At 35.1% G+C, this 27,251-nt stretch overlaps 1 protein-coding gene across 4 annotated transcripts in view; it reads right to left on the reverse strand.

Moving 5' to 3' along the window:
- Window positions 1-612: 612 nt before the first annotated feature.
- The window catches only part of CAMSAP2 (calmodulin regulated spectrin associated protein family member 2), a 116,866-nt gene continuing 90,227 nt past the window's right edge, over window positions 613-27,251 (reverse strand). For 2 of the 4 annotated variants that reach the window (XM_025404264.1, XM_025404271.1), the window contains 13 exons: window positions 25,330-25,471; window positions 24,832-24,971; window positions 18,800-18,893; window positions 16,363-16,450; window positions 13,942-14,024; window positions 13,560-13,629; window positions 11,043-13,242; window positions 8,689-8,825; window positions 7,848-8,068; window positions 6,450-6,522; window positions 5,205-5,320; window positions 3,911-4,029; window positions 613-3,578 (listed from right to left, as the gene is read on the reverse strand). In XM_025404264.1, coding sequence (XP_025260049.1) covers window positions 3,273-3,578; window positions 3,911-4,029; window positions 5,205-5,320; window positions 6,450-6,522; window positions 7,848-8,068; window positions 8,689-8,825; window positions 11,043-13,242; window positions 13,560-13,629; window positions 13,942-14,024; window positions 16,363-16,450; window positions 18,800-18,893; window positions 24,832-24,971; window positions 25,330-25,471 — 3,789 coding nt within the window. In that variant the 3' untranslated portion in view covers window positions 613-3,272. The remainder of the gene's footprint in view (window positions 3,579-3,910; window positions 4,030-5,204; window positions 5,321-6,449; window positions 6,523-7,847; window positions 8,069-8,688; window positions 8,826-11,042; window positions 13,243-13,559; window positions 13,630-13,941; window positions 14,025-16,362; window positions 16,451-18,799; window positions 18,894-24,831; window positions 24,972-25,329; window positions 25,472-27,251) is intronic. The other 2 variants (XM_025404290.1, XM_025404281.1) reach the window with 2 other exon arrangements.

The raw sequence follows: 27,251 nt of genomic DNA on the forward strand, positions 1-27,251 counted from the left end.
AAATTAAAGTACTAGTAAATATTGTGGAAGGATAGCTGTGTTCTGAAGATACAGAACCTATCAAAAAGGTCCCAAGGTAGAGAACCACATTTATGTCTACTAACCACATATTTCTTCATGTGTATAATTATGCAAGAAGAGTTATAGTTTTGTTATCAGATCTTTTTTTTCTTAAAAACACTTTTTTCTTTGAGTAAGCAGAATCAGCAAAATCAAAGTGAAACTTATAAAATAATGGTCAAAAACTAGCTTCTCATGGCTACTCTAGATCAGTGAGTTCACTGGCCATTCAGTTTCAAAGACATAGAGCACTAATTCTGGTACAATTCACCATAAGATAGTGAATTAGTATGAGTAAGATTAATGTAAGATAAGCACATTTATAAATCATACTATGTAGACCGTCTGAGCTAAGCATAGAAAGTTACAGACTTTTTAACATTGCCTTAAGTTAGTATTTTTAAAAGTCTAATTATTTCAAGTTGCCTGTTATGAATATTCAAGTTATTAAATTAAACATAGGTTAGGGGATAGAAAAACTATATAATGAGTTCTCTCAAGTTCAAATAATTTTACCAAAAACCACATTTTATTCAAGAAACAGAAAAGGAGTCATTTGGTGCCATGCTTTTATTCAAATGAAAGGGGAAAAACTACACTGTACCAGGAAATAGCAAATATGACAGTATTTTACAGCACAGCATCTGAAAAAACAAAAAACCTGTAAGCAATGCTCTAGAGTGGACAGGTAAGCACACCATACACTGTACATTGCTCAACAGTGTCCATGAAACCATAATTAAATAGCTGAATTTGGCTTTAAACAGCCAAATAAAACTGTAACAGTCATTCTAATACAAAATGGAAAAACCAAGAAGAACTAAAAGCTTTCCAAAGCTGTGTCAAATAGCAGAATTTGACAGGCTGCACTGGTAATCACAACAAATGTTTGGCAAACTTAATGGAATAGTTATCATAATAATTTGACCTCTGATGATGAAAGCACCAATGTGTTTCAGTAAGGTTGATGAAAATCCCCAGACTTTATGAAATGGCATATTTTTCAACTGTATAATTTTAAAAACATAATTCAAAAAAAAAAGCTGCACCATAATAAAAAAATCTGCAGAGTTAAAGAAATATATCCATATTCCTTCTGCATTAATAAAGTAAAATCTTATACTGAGAGCAATGAACTCTGTGGCAATATTCACATTCTACCTTTAGACCTTATAGACATTCAATTCAACTGTTGGACACACACAAATTTAAGAATAAAGGGTGGTCCTGTTTAGTTTTAAATAGTTTCTCCATTGTCTTGCATCCAATTTTCTTTATATAATAGCTAAGTAATATCACAAAGATTGCTTTGATGAGGGAAATTTAGTTAATATTGAAATGAACAAATTTAGTAATGTAAAATGCTTATTAAATTATCCTTTTGACTACTATTCACATTTTGATTAGATTCATTTATAATCTTTTAGTTTTAATCTAAATGTGTATTTGACAATCACTTCCTTCTAATTGTGATAGAAATTATTGTCTAAAAGGTAAAATGTGCAATTCCCCATTTTTAATATCCATATGTTATATACACTATATGTATACACTTAAAATATAAGAGTTACATATCCTGGTCTCTTACATGCAAACAGTAGATCACAAATAGTTTTGAGCTACACATGTATCTTGCACAGGTATTGGAAAAAAATCTGTGAAATTTTTTTACAGTTTTAACAAATATACATAAATATAAGAACATAAATTACAGTAAAATATTGACAGCATTTGAGAAAATGTTGATAACCCAGATGCACTGATGCCTAAAGGCCTTATAATAATAGAAAAGTACAGCTCAGGGACATCTCATTCCTACTCTTTTTTTTTAAAATAAGTAAATACATCATATGAGACATTAGTTCTTTCTCTAAACAACTCAATTAGAGAAATGTATATATTTTTATCTCTACTTCCCATGAAAGAAAACAAACTACGCATCTCATTTATGATACAATACTGTCTTCCCCCCCTAGTTTACACAGTTGTCACAACACTGAAACATAACAGGGTCACATAATCATTCAAGTCTTTTCCTGAGAATGAAGTTTTTCCCCAACTAACCCTCTGGTATACACTGTTAAAGAACAAAGATCATGTAGAGGAGATTTCAAGTGTATACTTAATCTAAGCCATTCCACTTGAAAAGGATTAAAACGAAGAAAAACCCAATATAAGTAAAATAATGTGAAGCTATTTTAAAATTAAAACGTAGCCCTTTGTACATGTTTAAAAATTCTAAATATAATTTTATATGAGTTATAAATATAATGTAAAGACTTCTTGAGAACTTGTTTCAGGAAGTCTTACATCTTCAGATTGAAAGACTACTCTCAAAGTGTCATTCACTTCTGCCAACTTATAAAGTGACTTACTTTAAAAGAGATAGAAAGCCTTTTTTGTTAAAAGAACAATCTAAATTATTCTGAGTTGGCCAGAAGTGGTGTAAAAAACAGCACTGATTTAATCAGCAACTTCTTATAACATATTCTTGGTTAAGCTCATGTGGTTTAAAGCGAACCTACTAGCAGCTCTTTACAACACCTCCTCTTATTTAATAGAGAATGTTAATACTTGAGTGAATAATAAATAGAGTTGTAAATACTTAGCAGAATAATTTTTGCAAATGCGGTAACACCACTAAAATATGAGGGTTACTGTAAAACTAAACACTAGTGTTTCTCTTAACATCATAAGAAAGGTGCGAGTTACTTCTGAAGGTATATTTCCTACTTTCATGATCTCCACATGAAACAAAATACAAAGGTATCTTAGAATAAACCCCCAGGAGAGAAAAATAGCAAAATAAACCATCTGAAGACAAGAATATACATTAAAAGGTTAAAAAAAAAAGCAACAAATAAAACACATAATTTGTAATCTTAACCATATTTCAATGACAAATCCAATTAATATCCATGAAAATTCAGTGCTTTAATGTATCTAATATCAAGCAGGTGAACTTGATAACACATACAAATCTCCATTTGTGAATTAAAACATTTCCTTCATCACTTGGACTTATCACCTAAGTGAGAATCTTCTGCACTCCAAAACACTGTGGTTTACATTCCAGTTGTTCATGACAACAGAGCTTAATGTCCAGTTTTAATTAATAAAAGTCTTGTTGGCAATTAGAAAGATTTTCTATAGGCAGGAAAGATGAAGTGCAAATTTACCATGAATGTTCTGAAGCAAGCATTTCCCAACTTCTATGCCTTAGTGGGTAACAGTTTTTTGGGTGTTACTGGTCTTTTGGTCTGCCATAAATGGCTATGAATGGTAATTGCATCGACACTGGCAGATAAAGTTTTAGCGGGTATGTGGCTAAACTGTTTCCTGTCAGAATTATATTTGTAAAGTCCTTCAATCATTTTTTTAGTGATAGATTTAGGGCCTATCCCAGTCAGTTTATTGATTTCTTCGGTTTCTGGGCAATAAGTGTACAAAGATCTGAACTGGCATCCTGAATCCCGGAACAAGATTAAGAAGTTGTTGGCATCTGATTTCTCCATTTCCTTTAAAATAAAAAATAAAAACAACATAACACCACCAATAAAAACCCTTTATTTTGCTGAATAAAGTTTATATAATTATGTTACATTTCTTAGTCACATTTTATAACATTATTACAATGACAAATTTTAAAGCCTATTGCTGCTAGTCTTTAATCAAATCTGCAGGCTTCCAGAACCCAATGTGAAAGTAAACGAAATCTGATAATGAAAACGTCTAGCTATAGATCTTTTTACATGCTGTTGAAATTCTAGGCCCATGAGAGTACATTCTCTTGAACGGATAAAAGACTTCTACAGTTTGCCAAATTTAATTTTCATGCAAACATGCTTACCTCCAGTATTTTTTTCTTCTGACCTTCATTTACTTTTCCAGCCAAACAGCAATGAGCTAAAGCATTCTGTATTATGTGCTTATTGGATTTTGCACTGGGTTCTTTGTAGAGCTTTGGTCCTATGGTAGGGATTTAACAACAATAATAAATAACATTCCTAAGTCAGAAATACTACTATTTTAAAATGATGTAATTGTTCCTACACTGTTGAAATATTGTAATAGAAGACCAAATTCTGTGCTTAAAGGCCTCTTACTGGCTGCAATCCAACCAAAACATTGTTTTATCCACCCAGAGATATGGAGGATGTTCCTATGGCCTTCTGGAGTACCCTGTGAGAGCAGTACTAAAAATAAAATATTGCTGTAACTGTCATACTGCCTATTTAACCTTCTTTCTTAAATCTATAAGGTTACTGGTTAGCTTAGAGTCTAATGGGTCCATGAGTAATTTAAGTCTTTTCAAAAGGCAAAAAATACTTTTCTTTTTCAGATTGTTCAACTGAACTAACATAGAGAGGCAGAGGGAGTAACATGGAAATACTGTCAAATCCCAGGCCTTAAAGGCTGTCAGACTGGCTGTAGGAGGTAGTTTTAAAAGCTACAGAGTGGGTCTCTAGCAAGTTCTAACCTCTAGCCTTTCTAGGGTTTCCACTTCCACTCTATCATGGATAGATGGAGGCATCTCCTTTTCCCTCTGCTCTTCCCCATACATGTTCTCCCATGCCTTCCTATCTTACCTCTCAACATGCTGCTGACATTTCTTCTGATTTCTCTCCTGCTTCATTTATTTAGAAGTGTCCTTAACCCACATTCTACTCTTCATTGCTTTTATTCCAATCATGCCTGTCTAGAAGCTAGAAGAGGACTTGGTGGGGATATGTGAGGCTAGATACCTTCCTAGATTCAATGCATTCTTATCTTTTAGAGCCTCTTAATACTTGCTAAAGATGCACAATTCTGGATACCTGAAATCCCAGTATTAGGGAGAGGACTTGGTAGATTCTAGCCTTTACTCAGTACTGAGGAACTATGTAGAACTTCTCTAAAACTTCTGCAGACCCAAACTACACACAGAAATGGCCAGCATTGGTTAGAGGGATGAGATATAAGTGGCATCACTAATTTTGTTTAGAAACTTACTCAACTACCTGAAAGTGACCACCTGCATTCATTGTTTATTAGTCACCTGCGCTTAAGGCCCAAAGGTGAGCCAATAAAATTTTCTTTAGTATAGCCTGCATTTAAGAGTGTGTTAAATTCAAATGTTTCTCTAAAAATGTATAGACACTAACCTGTATATTCCGTTCCAGAAGCCACTGAAGAAGTTGTTGATGCATTTTCCCAGTCTTTTTCTCCATTTCGACTGCCACAACGACTTGGAGATAAAAAGCCTTCTACAGACTCTGATCTAATTAGAAAATAAAATATATTTTATGTCTCAAACAGAGAAAAAATGGGGCCCAGAGGGTATATATGAAAGTACCAACCAAAATCAACCTAAAGGCCTAAAAATAATATGATGAGGCCTGGCATAGTGGCTCATGCCTGTAATCCCAGCACTTTGGGAGGCTGAGGCAGGTAGATCACAAGGTCAGAAGTTCGAGATCAGCCTGGTCAATATGGTGAAACCCCGTCTCTACCAAAAATACAAAAATGAGCTAGGCGTGGTGGTACGCGCCTGTAATCCCAGCTACTCAGGAGGCTGAGGCAGAAGAATCACTTGAAGCCAGGAGGCAGGGGTTGCAGTGAGCCGAGATCATGTCACTGCACTCTAGCCTGGGCGACGGAGCAAGACTCTGTCTCAAAAATAAATAAATAAATAAATAAATAAAAAATAAATAAATAATAAAAAATAATATAACATTGTCTTATTCACGGCTACACATCCAAGTTCCTAGAACATAGTAAGCATTCTATAAATATCTATGGAAAGAATGAATGTTTTTCCATGTGAAAATAGGCAAATAACACAAAGGATGGTAATACAAAGATAAGAACTCTAAGATGATGATTGTCACTAGAAATGTTCTCTTCTGATATGATATTATAGTATAAAGTAATAAAATACTGACTTTTAGCTTCTAATCTATATACTAGAGAAAGAAAATACAAACGAGATCTTTCCTAAGTCACAGGCAACCCACTTTGAAATTATTCTAATGGGGAAAACCCCTTTGTATTAGTGATAGACTAGAGAAGGTGGTACTCTCATTCTACTGACTGTGATTTAATAAGAATCATATTAACAATTACTGATGTACAATTACTGTTAATGTTTCATAGCTTATAAAAAGTATGTTATCAATGTCAATAATTCTAAATTCTAAAAGACAAAAAGCACTGAAAAATGAATAGACCTTTTTACATAATTTAACAGAAACTCAGTCCTAAGTCAGCAAAACTTAGAAAAATTTGTGATTATGATTTAGTCATTACAAAATATAAAATAAAAACATGAAAGAATTTTTACTTAGTATTTGTGTAATTGCAGGTACTATACTCTTTTCTGTAAAAATATTAGTATGTTATGGATTTACCTTGGCGTCCTCTTGCCTGAATGTACACTCTCGTTATCACCTGTGTTCAGCGATGCCAAAGAAAGGCTAGAGACTGAAAAAACACGATAAATTCATGATCCTGAATAAAAACAAAATTAGAAATTTAAAAGGAGCAACTAGCAAAGAGTCTGTTCATTAGATAACACCAGCATATAAAAATTGAGCTTCTGTAGTTTCTTTTCCTTTTCTCTGTACTTTTAATTTAAACACATAATATGCTTGCATGCATATATACACAATTTATTTAAAATTAGCAAGGAACCTACTTTTAGGAAATAATGATAAAACTAACTTGCATTCCAAAAGGAAAGTGTTAATATGAGACATGATACTGTGATCCTAAAGAGAAAAAAAAATATTTCATGGTATCTAAATTCTAGGTAGAAAATTATATCAATTCGTTTTACAGGCCTGAATACAGAGTTCTCTTTAAATAGTCAATATTATGTTATTTTTCCTCAGGTTTGGTATAGTTATGAGAATTCTCTAAAAAACTTCCATGGCATTTGGTTTTAATAAAGATTTCTTTTCTTTTTACAAATTTATCCCTGCCCAAGATTTTTTAAAAATGAGTATGGCCAGGTGCAGTGACTCACACCTGTAATCCTAGTATTTTGGGAGGCCAAGGCAGGCCAATTACTTGAGCCCAAGAGTTCGAGACCAGCCTGAACAACATGGTGAAACCCCATCTCTACAAAAAATACAAAAAAATTAGCTGGGTATGGTGGCACTCACCTGTAGTCCCAGCTACCCAGGAGGCTGAGGTGGGAGGATCACCTGAACCCAGGCAGGTGGAAGCTGCCGTGAGCCATGGTCACACCATTGCACTCTACCCTGGGCAAGAGACTGAGACCCCATTTCAAATGATGATGATAATAATAATAATAATAAGAAGAAGAAGTATGCATATTGACTTTTAAAGGAAATATGTTCTCTCAACTCCAGATATTATAAATTTGGATTTTCAACCATTTCTATCTTCAAGGATGGACTTATGAACTCTTGATCTTACATTCCTTATTATACCAACATGTTTCTTGTACATTTCATGCATATAACATTTCTTTAAATTTGTAAGTATGTAAAGGGCAGTTAATAGTTCAAGGAGATTATATCTGAGGGCCGAGTTCCCTAATAGATTAATATTTAGATTTGATTTTTAGCATTCACATTTGTTCTACTGAATATATGCATGCACACATAATACATTCAATTCATTAAAAACTTCATTTGCTCATTCTGGTTTTCTAAAAGGGAGCATGCATAATCTCAAAGTGTGTATCCAATTTTGCATATCAAAGTACAACCAAGTTAGTATGACAAACCAACCAAGCTGGTGTTTTTTATGAACAGACTCTTCATAATAAGCTATGTTACCTGGAGGACCCTTTATTGGTGTTTTGGGGGATTCAATATGATCTCTGTGAATAGATTTTGGTCGCTGTTTTTTTTGTTTTACTACTTGAGGACGGGGTTTAATTACTGTATCCATATCTTCCATTAGTTTCAGTTGTTTCCGCCTCATATATTCTTGCCTAATAAATTCTCTGCGTGCTCTCTCATCTTCTTTCTTCTGACGTTCCTCCTCAGTTTTACGCCTAAGAAATCAAATGGTTACAGTACTTATTCTGCATACCAAAGACAAATCACACAGGAGTTATGTATTTGATATGAGAAGGGATAATGCTATTTCATCACCTTGGGGAATAAATGGTTCATTTAAAAGGTACTTGATTACTTGATGATTCTGCTGAGACATGGGATTAAGCATAAATAAATAAAGGAGGGAAGGAAGAGTCAAAGAAATTTAAAAAAATAAAGGTATTTGAGATAATTTAGGTTGTATGTGTATGTATCTACACGTGTGTGTGTATGTGTGTGTATATCTGTCTCCCAGGAAAGTTATTTTAATGTTTTTTAAACATTTAAATTAATTATTGAAATTAATGTTTCTAGAGAACTTTACCACGCGATGCCTTAAACTTAACATAAAAATGTAAAATTAGGCAATACTTCGGGGAAATAAATTGATTTCTACAAAGCACCAAAAAGTAGCACTGATCCAGCTCTCTATCTATACTACAAACTTCTCTGGAAAAAAAATCTGTTAATAAAAATTAATGAGAGACCACCTCTTTGAATACTTACCAACTTTTTCTAAATATGCCCATGCATCATTAAAGTTCAGATCTAGCACTGACCCAGCAATTTCCTTTACCTTGTTTCCTCCTTCTTATGCTCCATTTCTGCTTCCAACTGTTGTTTCCGGAGTTGAGTTTCCTTTTCCCTTCTTAATCTTTTCTCCAACAAAGCTGCCCGTTTCATTGCCATATCATTTTCTGCTTTTTGATCATCCTAAGAACGAATTTCATTGAAAACGATGAAACATTTTAGGTACCAATATTCTCATTTTCAATTGTTACAGTCACATTTTGTGGTTAGTTCTATAACTGAAAGTTTGAACTCTCTATTATAACCCTTCTGAATGTGGATGTGGTTCAGGAATTATGAAGGAAGAACTGAACTACAGTGGTAACAGTTCCATCAATAAAAGAGGACACGCAAACTTATTTAATTACACTCTGTCAAAACCTATGAGATTTGCAAAGAACAACCATAAAAACAAAAAAACACAAAAGATTTTTTTAACCCTAACTTAGTAACTTAGAGTAGGGAGTTCCCCCACCAATTTTTAAAATTGCATTTGAATTTTATTTGAAATATAAGCTCAGTAAAAATACCTCAAGTAAAAACATCCCAAAATTAGCCACCCAATGTTTTATCACATAAATGAAACTACTGCTGCATGATTTTAAATTGAGGTACTGACAGTCTGCTTGATAGGTTCTGAAGTACAATGAAAATTTTTCCATTGAGGAAAAGATGGGCGTGATTATACTTCTCCTCTACAGTTCTTTTGAGAGCTAGTTCATTATCTATAGGGCTCCTGGGCCTGCCCTAGTTTCTACCTGAATCCTTAGGGACAGCCCTAGTTCTCAGGGGGCTTCCAAAATGCTTCAGAATTCACCAAAGTAACAAGCTGGTGTAGAAGTGGTTCACTGTCTTAATGTCTCCTTGTCAACTGTCCCTGCCAACGCGTAATTCAATAAACATTTCTTTGGTGTCTTAATACATTCACAACATAGTGTCAGATATTACGTATATTAAAATATACGGTACCTCAGGTCAAGGAGCCTAAAAAAATCACAAGGGGAAGAGGCACAAACAACAGGCTTTGTATAGAAACCCAGAGAGAGATTTAACTCTGAATGGAGAAAGTCAGAAGACACCATTCAAGTAATTAGTTCAAACATTCATATATGTCTTCATCTATCAAATTACATATATTGTAGTTTGCCAGACACTTTACTATACTATGGGGATTAAAAAGATGCAGTACCTTGGCTGGGCATAGTGGCTCATGCCTGTAATCCCAGCACTTTGGGAGGCTGAGGCGGGTGGATCACCTGAGGTCAGGAGTTCGAGACCAGACTGACCAACATGGAGAAACCCCGTCTCTACTAAAAATACAAAATTAGCCGGTCGTGGTGGTGGCGCATGCCTGTAATCCCAGCTACTAAGGAGGCTGTGGCAGGAGAATCGCTTGAACCCAGGAGGCAGAGGTTGCGGTAAGCCAAGATCGCGCCATTGCACTCCAGCCTGGGCAACAAGAGCGAAGCTCTGTCTCAAAAAATAAACAAATAAATAAAAATAAAAAGATACAGCACCTCTAGGAAGTCATGGTCTAAGAGACAAAGCAAATCATACGAAACAGTTGAAAACTCCAGGACACAGGACAGGTGTAAGTATATTAAGGATACAATAGATAGACAAATGATGAAACATTTGACCTTGACTGAAGGAATTATAAAAGGCTTTAGATGAAGCTTGAAGTTAATCTTAAAGAACAGTACAAAATAAAATTACAGGGAAGAGGCTAGACAAAAAGATTTAGGTAAATCTGTGAAAGTCCCTGAATGTTGTGCTAAAGGGTTTGAATGGCATGATTGGAGACAGATGGCTCAGTCAAGAAGCTGTAACCATAGTCCAGCAGATGAGTAATGGACTGGTGAAGATACGGAAATGAATGGAATAGAAATGAAGCAACAGAGGTACTGCCTGTTTTACACTAATGATTTTCTTCCCCTCTGTTTCCCTTTCTCTGCAAGGAACAGAGTCTCTAGACGGTAAATTTTAATATCTATTAGTGTCTAGAGTAGCATTCTGTTAAAAAAAAATGGCAGTGTTACATGATTAAGAGACAAATGGAATCACTCTCTGAAGAGATCTGAGTAGCTTAATTTTCAAAAGGCTTTTGTTAAAGTGAGAAAGAGCAGTAGAGGAGCAAAACCAAGGAATATATCTTAACATGTGATAAAAGGATTTATTACAGCTTTGAGTCCATACTGGAAACCACAGTGTGCTTGAATGTTACTACAGTCCACGGGGATGGACTTGTATCAAAAGGGACTGCTACTGAAAGAAGCATATCAACTGAAAAAAAAACACAAATCCAACACAACCACACTCATCTAATGAAGATGCCCAAAACTATGCAGATTAATACTACACCTTAAAAAAGAATCCACAGCATACTTTCTGGTCATCATCAAATTGTTCTTTATCACTTTCTCCATCATATTTTTCAACAGGTACATCAGCCTTTTCAGGGGGTTTCAAATCTGAGAGGGAAACTTCAATCAGATTAACATTTTTTGGAGCAGTGGGTGGGAAAACGGGTTTAGGAGGGGGTTCTGTGGGTTGATTCAATTGGTCCTCATTTGGTGTCAGACATACAGTCTCTGTGACAGGCAGTGATAGGACTTCAGAGACTGTTGACTCAAAAGGTTTGATTTCCTTTTCTTCTGGATTATGTCCACGCTGTTCCAAAGTCCCTTTGGATTCCAATTCCTCCTTTTTAACTTCCTCTTTAGGTTTGGATTCCTTTAACTGAGGTTCTCCATCATCCCCAAAACATACAAATGACCTAGTCTGAATAGGAACTTGACTTGGTGAAAACCTCCTTAACCGAGGAAGGCTATCCACAGACCGAGGGGGTGTCAAGGTTCGATTCAAAGGTGTTATTTTTAACTCATTTGGCCTAGGAGTCCTTTGATTTTTAACAGAAAAAGACGCGCTTTTCCTGTTAGAAGACTGTGGAGATGGGTGAGTAGGACGAGGGGAGTCTGAGAATGGTGCAATGGCTGATGACAGGCCTGCCTGCTTAGAAGGCTTAAAATCTCTAATCTGTTTCTGTGGAGAGGGTTGTGGAGGTGAAATCACCCAAGATTGCTGCTCTCTCATCTGCATTAACATCTCCTGCTGAAGTGACAAGCGTTGCATTTCTTGTTGGAGAAAATGCAGGGATGAATTTAACTTTTCAATGGATTTGGTATATTCTAAAATCTCTCCTTCATTTAAAGTTTCTTCTGAGGGGCTTGCCAGGTTCCACTGCTTCTCAGGATCAATAGGTGTAGTTGGAGACTTTAGCCATTTGGCTTGGGGATTCTCCATGCTCTCTTTTATATCTGCCAGTGACTTGCTCCTTTGTCCATCAGTTTTTTGTGATTCCTTTTCCTTTGCTCGATCAGTATATACTTTCTCATCTTCTGCACCCGCCGCTTCCTCTCGTAGAGGAGAAATCCCATCCCCTTTCTTTTTCACTACCGTAAGGAATGCTGTCCTTCCCATTTTCTGTCTCTGTTTGGTAAAAGCAGCTTCCATTTTCTTCTTCTGGGCTTCTATAGCACGCCTCTTTTCTTCTAGTTTCATCCTAAGGTGCACCATCTCAGAAGCCAAGAGCTGGGTAGTGTCCCGTCCCTGTGGAAGCCCTGTTTCTTCTGGAATTTGTGCCCAAGCAACCACATGAGGAATATTAAGTTCAGAGCCCTCTGGTGTAGTTTTTTGAGAACTGCTTCCACTACTTTTTCCATCAGTATGATTCAGTTTCCTGAACTTTTGTTCAGCAAAGCTGGTCATTTTAACTCCAGAACTAGAAGAAGCACTGCTGCCTGGCTGAGACTTGGTACTTACAGTACTTGGACAAGGACTCAAAGCTTCTCTGGTGTTGCCGGTTCGTATATCATAATCCTGAAGAAATTTAGATGCATCATCCATGTCAGAGTCCAAGCTTACAGTATAATCTCTCAATGAAGAATCTTCATCCATAGTTTCAGGAATATCTTCCGAAGGAACATGAATTCCAGTGTCTACTTCAGTATTGTCAGTTATGGGACTCAAGGCACCTTTTGTATCAGTTATATTATCAGGACTAGACTGATTTAACTTGATATTTGAATTTAGGATACTCATTTCTTGACTATGAAGAAAGAAGCCATTAGCAATTTGGTCTGGCTGAGGTGTATGAGGAGATTTTTCAGTATCATGAATTATTTGTAATGCTTCTTCAATGCTTGGTGTCTCAATCTGATTGCCAAACTCATCTAGAAGTATTCTATTTTGTAAAGCTCCATTTGGAAGCTTGTAATGAATATTCTCATTAGAATTTAGTTCATTTGTGTTAAGGGGCACATAAGACTTGAGGTCACTGTGAGAATCTATATTAAGTTCTTCTTCAATGCTCTCCGCTTCCTCTTCTCCATTTATTGGCTTGAAGGACAAATTTTTCCTAATGTGTTTAGATACACGATTGTTGTTCAGAGTAAGTCCTTCATTACTAATAGAACGAGTGATTCCTCGGTTTGGAGTGGATCTCTGTACACTATCTTCTTTATCAAAAGAAATATCAAATGATACGCCATGCACTGATGATCTAAAAAAAGTTAAAGAGAAAAATCCTTTAAAAATCCTAGAAATGATTTTTAGTATCATTTAACAAGAATTATTTGAAATTACATTTCTTTTCTTTCCCCAGTTCTCATAATCATACTGTCTTCAAGGTAAGGGGAGGGCTATCTAGCTACTTTTTAAAGTTAGCCTCTTTTACCTCTCTCTCATCTGCCTATACTGCCTTTTTCAAATTTAGGAACTAATTACAAGTTTTAGCAATTTGGTTATCAATAAAAGACACAGATGCAATTTGCATTTCTTAATAATCTGAATACACTAAAAGTAATTATCTTTGTTTACCTTTTCTCTTTGGGCCATGTCCCTATGAAGCCATCAACATAAGACATAGATGAAGACCTTCTAATTCCTCCTTCAAATGCAAAAAAGAAAAAGCCATTGAAATCACGTAAAAAAATTAACTTATAGCAATTTAAGAGATTTCACGTATTTGAGGATTCATTAATAGCAATACAAATTAAGTAGGTACATAAGGAGAATTAGAGATCATTTTATCAAGAAAAGTAAGCACAGTGAAACTGATCATGCTTTTAGTGTTATAATACCCATTTTGCAGGGGGGGAAAAAAAACCCTGGATATTTGTTTATTTATATTTACTCTCAAATCATTTCCCAGGTAACCTACTTAAAAAAGTATTTTCCTAGGCTTTTTCAAATATATTACCTGAGGCTGAAGAATGAGCTTGGGGACGTGAATACCTAGAAGGCAAATGATGATGAGACTGTGTAAATGTAGCTCCTTCCCCACTGCAATGGAAAATAAATTTAAAATGTTATATTTTAGTTGTTTAATATAAATTTTAGGTAGAATGTCTTAAGTTAGAAACAACACTACCACCTCTGATTCTACATCCTAAATTTTAAAGATATAGAAACATAATATATTGTTTAAACCAAACAATGGTTGTGATTACAGTACATATCTATATATATTTTATGTCTTTTAGCCAAACAACTTAAAGTACTTTCATATACATCTCAATGTCCTTGTGAGATATGAATTACTTTCATTTTTATAAACATAAAAACTGATATATAAAAAAGTAAAATGAAACTCACCAACTTGAAATATTTTGGTCAAATTTAAATCTCTAAAAACTATAGATAAAATACACCCTAGTAAAAGACCTTGACAGCCTCTCTGCTCATGGACCTATGTTTGTATATCTCTAACAGCCAAGTGTGTGGAGTAGCTGCTGAAAACATCTTTTGCTTTGTCTGTCTTCTTCCTTTGTTTTTTTTCTTTCTCATAAAATCATTATTTAGGTGCACTAACATTTGTAGATGTGGCTACATTATTCCCAGGAAGGGCAAAAATACTTCAATTCTTTCTCAAAAGTTCCACAGTGTTGGAGAACTACAATGGACCATATGGAGACTTACAGAAATCAAGAGGATGAGTAGGAACCCAGAATAGCCTAGAATAATGGCTACACAATAACTTTTCAAGGAAAAGAATGTAGACATCCATCTGCATTATAAAAAGAGTTTCTGCTGGAAAAAATAGGAAAAATGAGCCGCTGAGATGTCTGAGAGACAGAAAAGAGATGAGTCTTCCAGAGGACATGAATTAAAAACATTTTTCAGAAATGTGGGAGACTGTCCATTTAGGTTCCTAGAATAATTATGGAATAATCTAATCTTTGAGTGGAAAGCTTTACTTTCCACTTTAAAAGTGGAATTTCAAGATTTAATAGAGCAAGAGTGATGACCTAGAACACTGAGTGTTTTCTAAATCTTCAAGGAAGGGAATGTCACTATTGACCGACCATGCCTGCTAAATTTCATATTTTTGTGTTAAGCCAAGAATTCATACAGAAATTACTTTGAATGTTTTACTCATAATTTTTAAAATGTATTTTGAATGTGTCTGAATTTCCAAAAACCCACAAAAGACATTAGTTTTAACTTAAAAAATCAGATAGATTAGGGAGTCCAAAGTCAATATATATTGTAGGTTCTAATAAATACAAATAAAAAGCTGCTTATAGGAGCTGTTGAAATACATTTTTAAACAAACTAATGTTCCTATCACATACCTGAGTGAGAAGTCAGGATTACCTAGGTATTAATATGATAGGACATTTTCACTTTGCTTTCAATTTAGTTCCTAATATTATGTACTAAAACATTAAAGATTCAATATTGTAATAAATATTCTATTGTTGTAACCCAGGGTCCTTGGGTTTTCAGGTACACACTGTGAAAAGGTACCTGCTTGTAACTGTTGCACCTTGAGGTTTTTATTGTTTCAGAAAGTTCCAGGAAGCAGCCCAACCCCACATTACAAAACAAAAACTACACAAACTGGGTGGATGCAGAGATGCCTGAGTCGGGGATGTATTACTATTACCACACCAAAAACCCCATCCAAGGAGGAGCTTATTCCGCATTTTCTATACATGCCAGTATGCAGAAGCATGACTGATGACTGGGCCTTTACTGCCTTTACTCCACCTCTACACACAATGATTCAGCTAACCAGCCTATCTAAAAGCCCTATTTTCACCTTTGTTCGAGGAGGCACTGCTTTGGGGAATTATTCCCGGTGTCCTCCTTACTTGCTGCAAGTAATAAAATCCTCTTGTCTTGTTAAATCCTCCTTGGTTGTGGCTTTGGACTGTCATCTGCCAAGAGACCAAACCCACCCGTTGTGTGGGTAACACTGTGATCTCTCAATAGCTATCCTAACCAGAAAAAAAAACAGCAGGAAAAACCTTCAAAGATTTTTAAAATAAAATATGTAGAAATCCTAATAGAATTTCAAAATTTCCCTCTGAGGCCTAAGAGTTACCTATTACAGTTCTCAATTATGAACAAGTTACACATCAAAAGTTTAGTTTTAGGTTGGTTATTGGGAATTTAGAATATATTCTCCCATCTTTTCAGTATGGTACATATAAACATTCATTTCAGTGTATATTTCAATTTACATTTAAGTTAAAACAGGCTTTAATAGGGTAAGCTAATTATAACAGTTCAAAATCCAACTGAAATTCTTAAAAACCTTATTTAATATAATATTATTTGATTTAATTAGTAAATAGAACAGAAATGGTGAAAATAAAGTCATTGTGGAGTTTACCTTGAAGGGAAGTCAGAACTACTATCTAAGACATTTCTTTTGGCAGCATTCAAGACAGGAATTGAAGGCATATCTTTTACAGGTTCAGCTGGAATAAAAGATTTTTAAAAAGACCCTCAAATTAGCATATTTCTATGAAAAATTCTGGACCATAAATAAATTTATAATAAAATTTAACTTCTATTTCCCTTTCTACGTATTGAGAAATCATAGCATACAGTTTTCTTCTTAAATAATTTTCAAAGGGTCAAGTTTCTTTAAGCTCTTTTTGAAGTATTCAGACTTAAGTTCAAAAAATTTAAAAAAAAATTCTTTCTTTTTTTCTTTAGACGGAGTCTCACTCTATCGCACAGGCTGGAGTGCAATGGTGTCATCTCAGCTCACTGCAACCTCCACCTCTTGGGTTCAAGTGATTCTCTTGCCTCAGCCTCCCGAGTAACTGGGACTACAGGCACCTGCCACCACACCTGGCTAATTTTTGTATTTTCAGTAGAGACGGGGTTTCACCATATTGGCCAGGCTGGTCTTGAACTCCTGACCTTGTGATCTGCCCGCTTTGGCCTCCCAAAGTGCTGGGATTACGGGTGTGAGCCACCATGCCTGGCCAAAAATTTCTTAAATTAAAAAATTCACCTGATTAAGGATAATGAGGGGGAAAAAGCCTAACATAAAATAAATATATGTATTTAAAACAAAAATAAGTTTGAGTGTTTAATTTTGTGAAAGCTTTCATAGAACTTCAGGCACACATGGTCAGCTCTGCTTCTTTATGAAATAGCTGGTATTTTGGTCAATTAGAGAAAAACAGAATTTCTTTAGAAAACAATTAAACCTGCTGGTATACTTTTATTTTTGTAAGTAACTCTGGAGGAAGACTCAATTTACTTTTTGACTTTGAGAGCTGATGCAACAGCTATTGGTATTTTGAACAGTGGGTTTCACAGGTGAAATCACAGAAAGCAATGTAGTGAAAACTCTGTTAATAATTTTAAAAAATTATACAAATATTGGTTATGAAAATTACTAAGAATATCTGACTTCATTCAATGGCTTTAGGGGAGCATCTCAATTTCTTTATAGGCATGTAAAAAAGTTATATAATGTTATATAATGACACAATAATTCAGAATCTGCCGTTAAGAAGCTTAGCAATACTAGAATTATTGCTTATTTCACAGATTTTTGCCTGAGATGAGGTGGGCTGCCTGAAGTAACCTCACTGTACTCACTAGACTATGCCTCCCCTTTGGTTACATGTTTTTCCTCCTTCCCGATCACTTTCTCTTCTTTTATTTTTGGGAGGCTGGGTGGAGGTGGAGGTAGCGGTAGCAGTTACAAAATAACAAACTTTGGAGCCAAGGAAAGTTGCTAAGTTGTTGGGATGCACAATAATCATATTTTGTGTTGGGTGGGACAGCTATTGGTAGCAGACAGAAATGTTTCCATAAGTTATGCTGGAAGAAAGTTATTTAGTGGGCTAAGCTTATAATTTAAGATCATTTTTTCCCCTATAGAAATCAACCTCTGGGTTTTTTGTGTTTTTTTTGAGACGGTGTCTCGTCTCTGTCACCCAGGCTGGAGTGCAGTGGCACGCTCTCTGCTCACTGCAACCTCTGCCTCCTGGGTTCAAGTAATTCTACTGTCTCAGCCTCCCAAGTAGCTGGGATTACAGGCATGCACCAATATGCCCGGCTAATTTTTGTATTTTTAGTAGAGACCAGGTTTCACCATGTTGGCCAACCTGGTTTCGAATTCCTGACCTCAGGTAATCCACCCACCTCGGCCTCCCAAAGTGCTAGAATTACAGGCATGAGCCACTGCACCCAGCCTAGAAATAAACCTCTAGTTCTATAATGGGAGCCAAGAGAAAATTGGTTTTGCTATGTGAAATTTCACTTTACAGAAAATTTAGGAAGATTTTTTGTTCCTTATATCTAGGGGTCTTTACAGTAACCCCTTTATTTCTTACTAGTTTTATTCTTATTATATACAATCAATAGTTCATAATACTATAATAGTCACAAAATCCAATAGGTTTAAAAATCCATACAAATCTTTTTATGGTTTAATGGCAAATTCAAGTTGCAGGTTAAGGCCAAACAATAATTTGTGGGGATTCTGGGTAACACGATGCTAAAAACTAAGAATCTAAAAGGGAATAAAAGCTGGGATAGGGATAAAAGATGCAAAGAAAAGAAATGGACAGTTACAGCTAAAAGTTCCGCATCATAAGACTTCAAATTCAAAGCCATTCCCTCCATTTTCTTTTTCTTCTCCTCTAACCATTTTAAGAGGTTAGGAGAATCTATCAAGGGTAATAGCTGAAATCTAAAAAAAATTAATAGGCTGCTTTCTAAAAACGTAGCCAGGTGAGGTTATATCAACATTCCATTTTTTTCTGTTCATAGGAACATTAAAAATTAAAAAGATTGATTACCTCCTTGTGGACGAATAACACGAGGCTGTACAAAAGACGGCTTCACCACTTCAAACCACCAGAACAGTTCCGCCATGAACACCAAATAATTACTCTATATAGGAAATTTAACAGAAAGCCTACATTAGGTAAAACTTAATGATAAATAGAATTTTATTGTTTTAAAATATAGGTTTAAATCTCATTCATTCATCACTGGAGTATATTCACTACAGGCTATTAAACATGGGATGGAATATTAACTCTTGTGGGTAAAAACTGTAACTACTATTCAAAACCTCTTGCTGATGATTTACTCTATAATTCTAAAATGGTGGCCCAATTGATCTAGCAGGCATGAATACCTCTAACTGTGTAGAACACTGAGATAATATATAAGGCACTTTCACTCCAAAGTAAATACAATTTAAAAAGTTATGCAATCGCCTGACACTCTAAAGAGGGGTTATCCTCTAAAGACACTCTAAAGAGGGGTTATCACAAAAAATAACTAAGTTCTACTCAGATCCCTATAAATTTCTCCAAAAAGTAATTGGATGTAGTGTTAAAAAAAAATATTATTACGTGGCCAGACATGGTGACTCACACCTGTAACCCCAGCACTTTGGGAAGCCAAGATGGGTGGATCACGAAGTCAAGAGTTTGAGACCAGCCTGGTCAACAAGGTGAAACCCCGTCTCTACTAAAGATACAAAAAATTAGCCGGGTGTGGTGGCGCGTGCCTGTAATCCTAGCTACTTGGGAGGCTGAGGCAGGAGAATAGCTTGAACCCAAGAGGCAGAGGTTGCAGTGAGCCAAGATCATGCCATTGCACTCCAGCCTGGGCGACAGGGCAAGACTCCGTCTCAAAAAAAAAAAAAAAAAAATAAGTTATATGTATGTGTTCCGTAATGCTAAACTCAACAGTAATACCAGTGCTAAATAACACCAGAACTAAATTTTTATAGCTAATTTTTTAATAATTTTGAAATGTACAAAACATTATTTATACAATTAATGTATCTACCTAACTTCAAAAAGTTATTAGTAAGTCAACAACGTTACCTTTTATTATTACTATTTTAAAATGTAAATAATTTTTTAAATGGCTTAAAATTAAGAGAAGGATTAAGGGTCCTTAAAAGCACATTTCTACTACAAGTTTATATTTTAAAATGCGTTTATAATAAAAGCTATAAGCATGAATAATTATTTCAATTTTAGGCATTCGCTGAATTTTTAAAAACTGTACAAAATCTGTTTTCATAACTTTTTAAAATAATATGTTTTCTAAATTTTGGGTATTTGGCATTTAATAAAATAGTTACTATCAAATTTATTAATATTTAATAAGTAAGGTCTTATTTCATACTAAAGTTTTTAGGATTATCCTGGATATGGTTATTTTCTAACATCTTGCCTTCTTCCTACTTGCTAATTATGAATAATCCTTAAACTCTATATGCTCTCCATTAGAACTCATGCATTCTCTTGGTTTTGTTTCTCATATTTAAGTTGGTGACTTTCAAATATCATCTCTCATCTGATAGTTCTGGAAGGCTATTGTGTATGTAGAAAGTGAAGAAAAGAGGCTGGGCACAGTGGCTCATGCCTGTAATCCCAGTGCTTGAGGAGGCTGAGGGGGGACTGCTTGAGGCCGGGAGGTTGAGACCAGCCTGGGCAACACAGCTTGTCTCTATAAAAATTTTAAAAATTAGCCACGCATGGTGGCACAGTCCTGTCATCCTAGCTGCTTGGGAGGCTGGAGCAGGAATACAGCTTGAGACCAGGATTTGGCTGATTATGCCACTGCACTCCAGCCTAGGTGACAGAGTGAGACCCTGTCTCTAAAAAAATAAAGTGATGAAAAGAAGAATCAAGAGTGATGACTCTTAGGTTTTTGTCTTGAGCAAGTAATAGTGAGATGGAGAGGACTGGGAGAAACAGGTAATGAAAGGAATTTAGAGTCATTGAGATGTTCACTGGACATTTAAGTGGACCTGTCTTGTAGGTGGCTGAGTGTAAGAATCTGGATTGTTACAGAAGATAATGCACAGTGGTGAAGAGCATTTGGTAGGTTTCTACTTTACCTTTAGTGTTTGCTTTTACTATAAATTCTCAGAATTTTAGAATGTTGATATACAGATATATACTAATTGAAGCAGCCATTAAAATTTGTGACTAAAAAAAGTAGTAAGAATGCTTATAATCCATAAAAGCTATGCAGTGGATCTCATCTCTGCTTCACTTCTCAGAAACTTTACAGTTTTAAAAAATGTATTTCTTATTTCAATAGGTGTTTGGTAATATGAATAAGTTCTTTAGGTGATTTCTGAGATTCTGGTGCACCCATCACCCAAGCAGTGTACACTGTACCCAATGTGTAGTCTTTTATCCTTCACCTCCCTCCCGCTTTTTTCCCTGAGTCCCCAAAGTCCATTGTATCATTCTTATGCCTTTGCATCCTTATAGTTTAGTTCCCACTTATGAGTGAGAATATATGATGTTTGGTTTTCCATTCCTGAGTTACTTCACTTAGAATAATGGTCTCCAATTCCATCCAAATTGCTGTGAATGCCATTATATTCTTAATCTTACTTTTCTCTCCTACATATTTACCCTTCTCCTCTCAACAGAATCCTTCCTATTTGGCTTTTAAACATGCTCCAATCCCTCCCATCAAAATAAAGGAAACAAAACCTTCACTCAATAACTATTCTCTAGTTTCTCCTCCCTCCCATCTTTTTACCTCTTCACAAACTTCTTTTAGGAGCAGGCCTCTACTGACACTCTCCATTTCATCACTTTTACTCTCTAATCTACTTCAGTCTTGGCACTGAATCACATCATTCCCCTTACAGCAATTGCTCGAGTCACCAATGATATACATATGTTGCGAAATCAAACAGATTTCCCATCTTACCTGACCTCTCAGCTGCATTTGATATTCCTGATCTCACCCCTCTTTGAAACACTGCCATGCCTATGTCCACCAGCTACTAAATGATTCTCAAATGTACTGACTGCACTTATATATGCAGTGGCCTACGGAGCATTTTCTTTTGGATATCTCAAAGGCCTATGTCCAAAATTGAAATAGTGACCTTCCCAACAAATGTGATCTTACTGCAGTCCTATCTCAATGAATGGCACCACTATCCCTGTGTGCAAACCAGAAACCTCGGAGTCATCCTTGACACATTCTTCCTTCTCCCATGTCCAATTCATCAACCAAAGCATGCAGATTTTGCATCCTAAATATTTCTGGAATTCATCGACTTCTCTCCATCATAACTCTGATTCAAATGTTTTTGCCTTGTTTGGAACACAATAGCTTTTTCTTTGGCTTGCTAAGAAAACAAACTTTTCAAAATGCAACTCTCTTTCCATTGCTCTTGAGGTAAAGGGAATCTTACTATGGCTTACAAGAGGATACTTGGTAGAGTCCCTTTTTCTCTTTCCACATTTATCCATTACTATATTCTCCAGGGTTCCTCATCTTACCCTCCAGATTATAAGGTCTAAAAAGACAAAACTTATGCTCATCATTATATCTTCAGTGTTTAAAACAGTGTCTGGCACAGGATAGATGCTCAGTAAATATTTATTAAATGAATGTACAAATGAATGAATCTACGCATTTAAAAAAACACCAGTCAGTAAAACATCAAAACACTGACAGAGTATTTCTGGGTAATAAGATTACTGTGATTTATATTTTTTCTTTACACTTATCTTTATGGTATGCTTTCTAAAGCCAAAGTATAAAATTGGTTTTTAAGTACTGATGCTAGGTTATATTTTACTAGTGCAGTTAACTGAAAGCTGACTATATTTTGAAAAAATACTGCTTAAGTGCTCAATAAATTATCTGTTGACAGAAAATAAGTTAATATTTTAAGGACTTTGGTAAGACAGCCATCCTATTAACATAATTGTACTGTTTGGCCACAAGGTGTCAGTACAGTAAGAAATAATTTTCCCAGTGATTAAAGCTCATGAATATTACGTCTTTCTGAGTTTAAGACAGGGTCTTGGTTTGTCACTAAGTTTGGAGTGTAGTCATGCAATCAGGGCTCACTGCAGTCTCAGCCTCCTAGGTTCAAGCAATCCTCCAACATCAACCTCCTGAGTAGCTGGTACTACAGTGTGTGCCATCACGCCTGGCTAACTTTATTTTCTGTAAAGACAAAGGTTTCACTATGTTGCCCAGGCTGGTCTCAAACTCCTGGACTGAAGTGATCCTCCTGCCTTGTCCTCCCAAAGTACTGGGATTATAGGCAAGAGCCACCGCACCTGGCCTAAAGTTTTTATATTGTAGTTCAGTGTTTCATAAATTAATATGACTCAATTAGAAAACACTTCTGATTTCTTAATTGACTTTATATTATTAACTCACATAAAATACAACACTAACATTACTAAAATAATATCTGGAGGATAAGAAATAATTCTTGAAGTATTAAAAATAATAGTATTCATAACACAACTTAATTTTCAAAATTGGGAATGGAATGGAATGATTTTCAAAAATCTCTTCATGATGATGATTTTCTTTTTTTGAGACATAGTCTTATTCTGTCACCCAGGCTGGAATGCAGTGGTGCCATCTCAGCTCACTGCAACCTCTGCCTCCCAGGTTCAAATGATTCTCCTGCCTCAGCCTCCCAAGTAGCTGCGATTACAGGCGCACGCCACTACGCCTGGCTGATGTTTGTATTTTTAGTAGAGGTGAGGTTTCACCATGTTGGCCAGGTTGGTCTCGAACTCCTGGCCTCAGTGATCTGCCCACCTCAGCCTCCCCCGCTTGGCCATGATTATTATTTTTAACATTTAACATCAATGTAAATAAAATATATTCAACTTAAAATTAAGAAAATAATACTACCCATGTGAAATTTTATTCTTTTAACACAATCTGACAGCATACATTAGCCAACAGTCAAAGGACAATAAAGGTGACAAATAGTGTGATAACTACAGAATAATTATATTTAATCTAGTGAGAATAAACAAACTAAATTTCAATTTAATGCTCAATGATTCATTGTACACATAAAAATACACAAGGATACCATATCATTTAACTATACATATCATATATTTATGCATAATGGTAGTTAAATAGTACATAATGTTACTTTTCAATTAATTTTTTGTTTAATTCAAAAATTAAAAATTAAAAATTCCTTAAGAAAAAGTAAGCATTATTTATAAAGATATCTTACTATTTGTAAGCATTGTTATTGTAAGAAACATTTAATGGCTTATTCTCTATTTTGCAAACATTAAGACAACAGATCGATTTTGTAAATGACTTTTTTTTTTTTCTTTTTTTGAGACAAGGCCTGGCTCTGTTGCCCAGGCTAGCGTGCAGTGGCGTGATCTCAGCTCACTGCAACCTCCGCCTTCCAGACTCAAAATTCTCCCACCTCAGCCTCCCGAGTAGCTGGGAACACAGGCACATGCCACGACACCTAGCTAATTTTTGTATTATTGTAGGGATGGGGTTTCACCATGTTGCCCAGTCTGGTCTTAAACTCCTGAGCTCAAGCTATCTGCCTACCTCTTCCTCCCAAAGAGCTGGGATTATAGGCACAAGTCACTACACCTGGCCAATTCTGTACATGACTTTAAGTTTGGCTTTGCACTATAAAAGAAACTTGTAGTTAATAGTATATTAAAAAACGAAATAAGGAGAAAAAAATCAAAAACTGTTTTTTCAAAAGCTCTTTTGACTGATATAGTTAATCTATAAGCTTAAAGTTACTAGGTCATTTATATATCTTGTTCTATGGTTCTTCATTTTTAAAATTTTATTTATTTTTTTGAGACAGGGTCTTGCTCTGTTGCCCAGGCTGGAGTGCAATGGCACGATCATCACTCGCTGCAGCCTCAACCTCCCGGGCTTAAGCAATCCTCCCACCTTGTCCTCCCAAAGTACTGGGATTACAGGCATGAGTCACTGTGCCCAGCTTTTTTGTTTGTTTGTTTGTTTTTTAAAAATACATATTTTAACAAAGCAAAGGGGAAAAAAGAATAATTTAATTTACCTTTATGGATGAAGCAGCATAGAGCATATCTTCCAGAGTGAAATGGCAACACTGGTTCAAGTATTCTTGGCAAAATTCTTGAATCAGCTGCAGATTATACAGGCTATCAGCCAAAGACATAGTTTCTTTCAAACAAATATCTTCAAATAAGAAAAGAGCAAGGTGGTGACTTTGGATTAATTTGATAATAAATATCTCATATCCATCTTGTAATCAGTACAAATACACAATTCTGGTTAACAAACATACATTTATAAATATAGAAGTCATTATACATTAAGACTTAGAAACCAAGCACTATTTTTTTGAACTATCTCCCTCAGAATTATATATGTGTTCTTTTTTTTAAAAAAATCTTCATTACTTATTAAATAATACTGTCTTTTCTTCTGAGACAAGATCCCACCCTGTCACGTAGGCTGCAGTACAAAATAATATTGTCTTAAATATTGGTTATCATCTGTCTACAGTTCAGAAATATTACACTGGAACACTTACCCTCTAATCTGACAACATCGGGACAGTAAAAATGAATAAGGGCAGCTAATGCACAGCCATCTGTCCCATCCTTCAACAAATTTTCTACCAATGGAATGCAAGGCAGTTGCTTAAGTAATGTTTGCTCTTTCCTATAACGAGCCTAAAATATAAAAAAAAAAAAAACATGAAAATAAGTAAGTACCAAGCAACACACACGAAAAAAATCAGTACTGTAAATTCTAATGTATCAGTAATAAAATAAATAATGAGAAATGAGACCACTCACCAATATTTCTTTTTTTTCTAAATAACGGTAGGTATCACCACAGTTAAATACACAGCAACAACAGCTATAGTTTTGAAGCTCAATACTTAATATAATATACTGCTAATCTATACTATGTGACATTTAGCTTAAATATTTAAATATAAAAGCATCACAAAACAGATTCTGAACACTTTGTATTCAAATAATTCTGTTCTTTTGAAGATAATAAAATTAATCCACTTTAATTCAGACTTAATTTAGACAGAAAATTCTTATACGGGAAGAGCAAGAATACTATTCAAGCAGAAAGAGTTATCAAAATGAGGGGGAAGGTATAAGAATATACTATTCTTAAAAGAAATTTGAGGAACTGGAATAGTATCACCAAGACATTCTGGGTTATTATTTGAATGTTGAGGAAACACAAATAGTTAACAACTTTGAAAGTGAAAAAACACCCTCCCAACTTAGGTTTCATTAAGAATTGAGCAAGTATACGGGTTCTTGCTCCCCCTCAGAAAAAGAGAGGAAACCTTTGTTTTCTAAAGATTATTTGGTGTGGCTAGATAGAATTTTTAAAAATAGTTCTCTAAAAAATGAGACATGCTGTAAAAGTAGTCTTAAGAGAATGAATTCAGATCCTGGTTCAGATTCTGGTTCTGCCACTTACTAGTTTTGTGATCTTGGACAAGTTACTTAAACTCTCATTTCTCATTTTCCCATTTGTAAACGGGTAATAATAGTACCCACTTCATAGAACCACTGGAAGATTAAGTAAGATGATGGACACAAAGTGCTATGCATCCTGCTGGGCACATAGTAAGCAATCAATAAAGGTTAGCTATTATTAGTTGTTAACTCTTCTAAAGCCAAGTAAAATAATGCTGAAGATTTAGTGAATGTACACACTAAAGTATTTTACTAGCAAAATATATAACATAAGTTACTGGTATTTTTTTAAGGTTATCAAAACTATTTTTTCTTCTAATTCCATCCAAATTGGTCATCTCTGTATTTTAGAATTAAAATATAATTATGAGATAAAATACTTTCGTGAGAATAAAAATAGAAAAACAAAAATTTATTGAAAGAGAATACCTAACATTTGGTAGTGAAGTTAGATTTCTTTTCAATGCTATCTCTCAGAAAAGCATCAGTATTAATGAAGGAGATACTTATTCCTGGATTTTTCTCACTGGCTACCCAAGGACAAAATTCATGGAACATATTTTCCTCTTGAAGATTTCTGAAGGTTCTTATTAATTAGTGCATAATAAACTCTATTTAAGAATACATCCCTAATTCAGGGGGTAACCATATTCAGAAAAAAATTATTTGCAGTACTATATAGATTCTTTAATTGATTATGAATTTAACATAATCCTTAGAAAAATTCCTCACTTTGCAGCTAAGAGACTGTTTAAAATCAACCATGGGGAGGGAAGAAGAAGGAAGAAAGAAAAAAGAAATCAACCAGCACAGTGGTATCTTCTAGGCTTAAGCTACCGTTCTCACAATTAGTACTGTTCCAGATCCTTACATGCTTTTTCTTCAGTTATCTGGGATCAAAATAGTCTGCCTCTTGGACATCCTCGAAATTGGTCTGGGACTAGTAGTTTGTTTTCAGCCTATGACCTGAATTGGACTAAGCCAAGCACCCAGGGTCATGGAA

This window comes from Theropithecus gelada, chromosome 1, assembly GCF_003255815.1.
Source record: "Theropithecus gelada isolate Dixy chromosome 1, Tgel_1.0, whole genome shotgun sequence".
Lineage (NCBI taxonomy): Eukaryota > Metazoa > Chordata > Mammalia > Primates > Cercopithecidae > Theropithecus > Theropithecus gelada.